This window comes from Cebus imitator, unplaced genomic scaffold, assembly GCF_001604975.1.
Source record: "Cebus imitator isolate Cc_AM_T3 unplaced genomic scaffold, Cebus_imitator-1.0 Scaffold62, whole genome shotgun sequence".
Taxonomy (NCBI): Eukaryota; Metazoa; Chordata; class Mammalia; order Primates; family Cebidae; genus Cebus; species Cebus imitator.
In genome coordinates, this window is record NW_016107377.1 from 2,038,440 (window position 1) to 2,046,761 (window position 8,322).

An 8,322-nucleotide genomic window follows, 5' to 3' on the forward strand; every position below is an offset into this window, starting at 1 on the left:
TTAGTAGAGACGGGGTTTCACCGTGTTGACCAGGATGGTCTCGATCTCTTGACCTCGTGATCCACCCGCCTCGGCCTCCCAAAGTGCTGGGATTACAGGCTTGAGCCACCGTGCCCGGCCAATTGATACATTTTATACGTAAGAATTCTGTGACAACAGTCAGGCCTTTATCCTGAGCCATCGCCTCTCCAGAAGACAACATGGAAAGAGGATTAAGATCCTCTGCCTTAATGTCCTTAGCTCAGCTGGCTTGGCAAGTTACCCAACCTCTCTATTCTTCAATTTCATTATCTATACAATCATTCTTATAATTTAATTAAGCCAAGAATCAATATAGCAACTGTAACCATCTCTCACAATCACATTTCAAAATATTTAACTCTTAAATTTTATTTTATCCACCCAAAAAGTACTTCTAAGCCTCCAAAGGAAAGAATATAAGGAAAAAGCAAAGGTAATATAACCAACCTTCGTAGACAGCTCCACTCTTGTCTAAATCTATAATCCCCAGTGGAATTACAAGCATCAGGAGAGGGATTTTTTTTTTTTTCGGTCTCCACCCTGACACATATTTACACACTGGTAAGTAATAGGCATTTAATAAATATTTTTGAATAATTAAATGAATTATGATGGTTCTCCTGATTCTAATATTCCAGGACAGTAAGGACAACAGCCTTTCTCACATTCTGTCAAGTAGCCAGAGAGAATTAGAGAGTTCTTGGGAGAATTCAAGGTAAGCCGAGCCTTTTTTAGTCCCTGCCAAGTGGCCCACACACTATGGGGGGAGTGCATACTGGGGGTTTGGGGGGAAGAATCTTAGGCTGTTTTTAAAAAATAATACAATTAATTAAAGAAGAGGCTGGAGTCTTGTCTCAGTATCTCAGAGTTTCCCGCCTCACTCACACCTTTAGGTGCCTTAATCTCTTCTTAAAGTGAAAAACAGCCTAACAAGATCCTAATGCTGTATAAGATATTTGTACACACATGTTCATAGCATTATTCACAATAGCTAAAAGGTGTAAGCAAAGCAAGTGTTCATGACAGATGAATAAACAAAATGTAGTGTAGCCAAACAATGGAATATTACTGAGCCATAAAAAGGAATGAAGTGCTGAGACATGCTACAGCATGGATAAAACCTGAAGATGTTATAAGTGAAAGAAGCCAGTCACAAAAGGACAAATGCGGCATGATTCCATACATATGAGCTACCTAAAGTAGTCAAATTCATAGGGACAAAAAGTAGAATGGTGGTTGCCAGGAGCTGAAGGGAAGGGGAAACGGGGAGCTGCTGTTTAATGGTACAGTGTTTTAGTTCTGGAAGACACAACGTTCTGGAGATGGGCAGTGATGGCGGTCGCACAGCAGTGTGAATGTACTTAATGCCACTGAAGTGTACACTTATAATGGCGAAGATGGTAAAATTTATGTTATATATATCACAATTTTTAGAAAAAAGTTACTAATGCTGTTTAAAGATGCTTTCAGAAGTTACCAGATAGCTGAATACGTGGAGGTTCCTGGAGGGTGGCCCCGCCAGGAAAGGACATGGAAGCTCCAAGTTCCATCCCATGTACCTTGTCCCATTCATCTCTTCCAACTGACTGTTCATCTGTATCCTTTTTAGCATCTTTTTTTTTTTTTTTTTGTCTTGCTGTGTTGTCAAGGCTGGAGTGCAGTGGTGCAATCTCGGCTCACTGCAACCTCTCCACCTCCTGGGTTAAAGACATTCTCCTGCCTCAGCCTCCCAGGTAGCTGGGATTACAGGCACCTGCCACCACATGCAGCTCATTTTTGTATTTTTAGTAGAGATGGGGTTTCACCAAGTTGCCCTGGTCTTGAACTCTGACCTCAAGTGATCCATCCATCTTGGCCTCCTAAAGTGCTGGAATTACAGGTGTGAGCCAGCAGGCCCGGCCCTTTTTAATATCCTTCATAAAACCAGTAAAAAGCCAGCAGGCTTGCACCAGCAGCTTCCAGGGCATGAAACTCTCCACCACCCAGAAGAGCTCTGGATCCTGGGCTGCGTCTTCATTCACCAGTATTTTGCTATCTTTGAAAGGGCAAACAATCAGATTGGCCTAACTCCTGTGACTTAAGTCTAAGTCTTTCTGACCACTTTCCAGGAGGATCTGGCCTCAGTCCTGTGCTCACTCTAGATGTATATAATTCTCCTGACTCTTCTTCCTTTGGGATTGTACAAGTGGATTCTTGCCCCTGTTCCCAGTCACACAACAAGGTAGAATTAAATCATAATCTACAACAGCAACAAAAAACATGCTTTCAGAATTAGTTTTCCAGAAAGGAAGAAAAGGCCAGAGTGCATAGAGCTAGCTCACCTGTTTCATGACCTGCTTATAGAAGATGACCCCAGCTGTGGGGAGGGCAAGAGGGTATTACACGGGCTTGAGTTAGGAACAGATGCCTGCCTGAGGCCAGTCTAGTTTTCTGATTCCATACCCGCCAGCTGGCCTGTCAAACCTTCCCCATCCATTAGATACGGTCCGATACATTTGAACCTCTAAAGAAAAGAGTCCACATTCAGCTCTCCCTCCCAGAAGGCTCCTGTGTAACAATGCAGATAGAAGTAGCACACGGGCATCGCTCCACTTCATCCACCAACACACCTAAGATACAGTACTTGCCAAGCTAATATATGCTCCTCCATACTCTTCTATCAGAATCGCAGGTGCGTGGTACTTGCCTTATATCCACACAAAGGAAAGTGCCCCTCCAAGGGTTCATCCCAGAGGAAGGACAGCGGCTCTAAAGACTTGAAGGCTAGTTTCCTGTACTCTGAGCTGAAAACAGCAGCTTTTAAATGGCAATGCCCCTACCAAGGACAAACAAAACGTTTACGTCCTTTTAACCTAAAATCCCCAAACAGATGTTATATATAAACTAAGACATACATATGAAATATCTTTGTCATTGCCATCATCATCACGCCACCATTATAGTGGAGAAAAGAGATTTGCAGGATCTATAGGAGAGATGGCAGAGGAGGAGGTGGCAATAATTCCTAGGTTTCTGCCCTAAGCCGAGTGGAGCATATAGGAGGGGCATGTTGAGCGGAACCGAGAACATGCAGTGAAAGAGAAATTGCTGGCGACGGACGAGGGCAGAGACATGTGTAGTTTAACAGGGTGTGTAAAACGGAAGGAAGTCCTGGACACGCAAGGAACGCGCGTGTCGGGTGGCGCCTTCAATATCAACGCGGCGCCTTCAAATTTGTCATTTTCCCAGGTTCCGTGAAATATCGCGAGAGCTCAGATCCCAAAACTGACCCCGCTTTCCTGTAGGCCACATTCCCACCCACCGCCCCGTCGGCCCAGGGCCCGCCCCTCGCGTCTTGCGTCATTCGGCGGTGTCAATAAAGTTGCCGCGCTTTGTAGTTTGCGGCGGACAACATGGCGGCCTCCGTGCTGGGCTCGGTGCTGCGGACGTTCAAGCAGGTCAGGCCCGCAACTTTATCCACACCCCTACCCTTCACCCCTAAATCTCATAACCTGCGGGTCCCCCATGGCTCTGCCACCTGTAGTGCTCAGTGCGGACTAGTCCCAAGGGTTCTCCCCCCGCCCTCTTCCCTGCTTGGGCATGGTTCGGGGGAGGTTCGAGCCGCAGATGTCAATTTGGTTTTCGTAAGCATATAACTGACTGGCCTTGAAAGATGCGAGATTGATTACAGTTTACAAGGGAGTGAATGGATAGGAGACGAGGTCTGAGGATTGAGCCCTCAGAGGCTTACAACGTTAAGAGATAACCGTGCAAAGGAGACTGAAAGGTGCTGGCAGCCAGGGAGGTGGAAAACTAGGGAGAGTGGGATGGCGAGGAAACCAAGGATGACAGAATTTCAAAGAGTAAGGAGTGAGCAACTCTGCTCAAAGTTGATAAATCAATTAAAAAATGTTCAGAATTGGCCGAAGGGTTTAGCAGTGTTAAGGTTGTTGGGATCTTAATCACAGCAGTTTTGATGATGTTATGAGGATGAAAGCGTTCAAAAAATAGGAGGAAATAAATTGGATTATAGATAAGCCTTTAACGGAGATTTGCTGTAAAGGGGAGGAAAAAAAAAGTCACTGACGAAGAGGTGGGGGGTTTCTTTTAAACAGGAAAACATGGCAGGAAAAACAGCATGTTTGCATTAAAGGGAAAGCTCCTGTAGTTAAAAACTGATGATGTATTAGAGGGAAGAATTGAAGAATTGCTACAGCTGTACCTTTATGTAGGCAAGAGGCAGTGGAGGCTGGTGGTCTTTACAGCTAATTGATCACACCTAGTTACAGATGTATTGACTCCCGTTGCTTCACTTGACTGGCCTTTTTTTTGTTTTTTTTACAAAAACACTTTTTAAAAAGGCAGTGGGGTCTTGTGCATAAAGTTTGGTCTTAGGAACCTGGGCAGTTCATCTGTAGCACTGTTGTCCATAGAAATATAATATGGACCACATATGTAATTTAAAATTTTTCTGGTAGCCACATTTAAAAAGTATGAAGTAGATGACAGTTTAATATATTTAACCAGGTATATCCAAAATACTGTGGTTTTTAACATGGTATCGATATATTGACTTATGCAACATTTACATTCTTTTTTTTCATATTAGATTTTCAAACACTTATAAGCAAATCTCAGTTTGGATGCTAAATTTCCCATCATTAAAATGGAAAATATAGTTCTACCAAAATAACAAAGTTGTTTAATCTTTACAGTGCTTTGGTTTTGAAATTCAAATTAACTAAAGAATTACCTTCCTCAGTTACACTAGTTATATTACAAGTGTTTAATAGCCATATGTGGTTAGTGACTACTGTATTGGACAGAAATGGTCTCTAATAACAGAAAGGAATGTAGAACATGTGATACAGATGCTAGTGAGTCAGTGTGATGGTGAGCATTTATAGAAGTGCTCTTCTGATTTCTTTTAATTTTATAATAAAATTAAAATATTATAAAATTTTATAATAAAGGAGAAAGTGAAGTCATCAGCTGAGTGTGAGGATGTGGGAGGAAGTGTCAGAGGTTTAAGGGGAGAGAGAACATGTAAAAGAGTTGGAAATGGACAGGAGGAATGGTCGAGAGAATTGGAGTAAGTACAGAGGAGTGAGAGAGGGGCCAGAGAGCTGACGGTGTATTCAAGGGAACATTTTATTTATAGAACAATGGAATTCAGGCTGGATGAGAGAGGAAGACAGGAAATCAAAAGCTGAGTGAAAAAAAGTGAAACATGGGAGGATCAATAGATTGAAAGTCCCAGAAGGATTGTTACTGAGGTGTTAGAAGGAGCAAGCTAGAAAGAAGTGATAAAGAATAAGATACCCAAAATGAGATGACACAGCTTGCACTTCTTAATAATAAAATACCCACAGCACGGGCATGGAATTGAATAAACGAGTGGAGGACCAAAATCATTAAAGGAGAGGTGTTAAAAGATCAGAGTGATCAGGGTATAATTTCATGTATATTGAAATCACCAAGAATTAAGATAGGAAGAATATTGGAGAGAGTGACAGTAAGCCAGGATCTAAAATTGCGGAAAAATGAAAGGGAGTGGCAGGGGTTGTGGTAGATGACTGCAACGATGAGAGGTAGTGGGAGGTAGTAAGCCCAATGACGTGAGTCAAAGCCAGGAGCTTTCAGGTAGGAAGGAGAACTGGAAGCTGCAAGGAAGGCACTTAGCTATCTCACCTCTAGGCCCAGTCATGGGAGAAGGAGCTATGGGAAAAGCTGTGAGGAGGGTTTTAAATTCAGCCAGAGCAAAAGGTGAAGGAGATGTTAAGATAAATTGGATTTAAAAGATTTTGATGGTAGACCATGGATTGAGAGGGCCCAGTGGAAAGGTTTTAGGAGCTGAAGAGGGGTGAGAGATGGGGGCATGATAGGATGCCTACAGAGCACAATAGAGTGCGACCTTAATCTATAAAGCACCATTATAAACTGGTAAGAAAATACACCACAGTCGAAACGCAGACAGAGGACATAAAAACATTCACAGAAGAAATAATATAATAGGCCAATAAATGTTTTATTTTGAAAGTGTATACTTCAGGAGTTCAAGACCAGCCTCACCAACATAGAGAAACCTCATCTCTACTAAAAATAGAAAATTAGCTGGGTGTGGTGGTGCATGTCTGTAATCCCACGTCCTCTACTCAGGAGGCTGAGGCAGGAGAATTGCTTGAACCCAAAAGGCACAGGTTGCAGTGAGCTGAGATTGTGCCATTGCATTCCAACCTGGGCAACAAGAGTAAAACTCCATGTCAAAAAAAAAAAAGTGTATTACTTTTATAGTAAGAAAAAAAGATATGCAAAATAGAATGAAAGACTATTTTAAAAAACAAAAGTCTTTCAGGAGAATTTGATTAGGAATACTTTGAAAAAGAATTCAAAGAAGAAATGCTTAATCTTGTTTTCTAAATTACCATTACGCTCAATTTCATAGGTAAAAGCAAACCTCACATTGCCCCTCAAATGAATGGTTTTCTCAGGCAGAATAGTTTCTCCTCGATCTTATGAATATATCTTGTTCTTTTCCATGTTTTGTTTGGACAAACTACCTTTCGTCCCCTCCTCTGTCCCCACTTTTGTCAAAATTCTATCAACATTTCAAGGTTGAATTGCTGTCAGAATTTCAAAGCCCCTCTTTCTGTGACAAGCATTTCCAGCCATGGTTATCAAGGCATTCACTGGACTTAGTCATATAACACATCAATATTTAAATTCTATTCCTGCTTATTTTTTTTCCAAAAGATGATTGCCGAATTGTTAGAGGTGTGAGACTTTAGTAATATGAGTACTGGAGATGATCAGTTTATCTTTTGTTAATAAATTGAAAAAGCTTTGGCTTTCTATTATAGTATTCTTATTTTCAGTTTTTTATTCTGTTGCTATTCACTTGGGGTGGCTGGCAAGATATTAACTATTAGGAAAAGTTACAGATTGTAATAATCTCAAACCTTTTGGAGGACCGAAAAGTCTTATTGAGGCATGCTGAAGGCAGCCACCTCATTAACATTAGCATAGGAAAGATATAGAGAGGATCAAAGGCTTTTTGTTTACCCCACGTCCCTTTGTCTCTGCTCTGTTTACTCATGTAAACTTGGTGCTGGATGGTCCTTCAGTGGGAGGAGAATTATCTGTTAATAGACTTTACTCTGGGCCCAGAATGTAAAGCTTTTTATCATTCATATAACCACTCTTTTAACCATGTTAATTATCCACAAATGTGTTGACTTAGAACCTCTGTTGTAAAATTTTGATGGAATAAATGTGTGGATGGATAGAGGGTCTTGGTCAATTGGTTGCACTTCACCTTCAGAAAGCAGCCAACAGCCATCCCTAGCCCACTTGTGTCATTGAACTAGGTGTGAGAGTGCATTCATTCATCCATTGTTGAGTCAGGGTCTGCAGGCCAGACTTCCGCAGGTGGTGGTCAACATCTCGATATTCTGCTATACATATATTTCTTCTATAAACATCAGTTATTGAAAGCCATCATTTTTTAAAAAATCATACTTTAAGTTCTGGGGTACATGTGCAGAATGTGGAGGTTTGTTATATAGGTATACAAATGCCATGGTGGTTTGCTGCATCCATCACCCTGCCATCTACATTAGATATTTCTCCTAATGCTATCCCTCCCCATCCCCCTACCCCCTACTGTTCCCCCCCCCACCAGCCCCATACCCCTCTGTGTGTGCTGTTCCCCTCCCTGTGTCTGTGTGTTCTCATTGTTCAACACCCACTTATGAGTGAGAACATGCGGTGCTTGGTTTTGTGTTTTTGGGTCAGTTTGCTGAGAATGATGGTTTCCAGCTTTATCCATGTCTCTGCAAAGGACATGAACTCATCCTTTTTTATTGCTGCATAGTATTCCACAGTGTATATGTACCACATTTTCTTAATCCAGTCTATTATTGTTGGGCATTTGGGTTGGTTCCAAGTCTTTACTATTGTGAACAGTGCCACAATAAACATACATGTGCATGTGTCTTTATAATAGAATGATTTATAATCCTTTGGTTATATACCCAGTAATGGGATTGCTGGATCACATGGTATTTTTGGTTCTAGATCCTTGAGGAATCACCACACTGTCTTCCACAATGGTTGAACTAATTGACATTCCCACCAACCATGTAAAATTGTTCCTATTTCTCCACATCCTCACCAGCATCTGTTGTCTCCTAATTTTTTAATGATTGCCATTCTATCTGGCATGAGATGGTACCTCAGTGTGAGTCTGATTTGCACTTCTCTAATGACCAGTGATGATGAGCTTTTTTTTAATGTTTGTTGGCTGCATAAATGTCTTTTTTT

The 8,322-nt window shown here is 41.5% G+C and overlaps 1 protein-coding gene across 1 annotated transcript in view; it reads left to right on the plus strand.

Moving 5' to 3' along the window:
- Nucleotides 1–3,283: 3,283 nt before the first annotated feature.
- Nucleotides 3,284–8,322, plus strand: part of MRPS14 (mitochondrial ribosomal protein S14) — a 20,418-nt gene continuing 15,379 nt past the window's right edge. Inside the window, exon 1 of the mRNA XM_017529954.2 lies at nucleotides 3,284–3,458. Within this exon, the coding sequence (XP_017385443.1) occupies nucleotides 3,414–3,458 (45 nt within the window). The 5' untranslated portion in view covers nucleotides 3,284–3,413. The remainder of the gene's footprint in view (nucleotides 3,459–8,322) is intronic.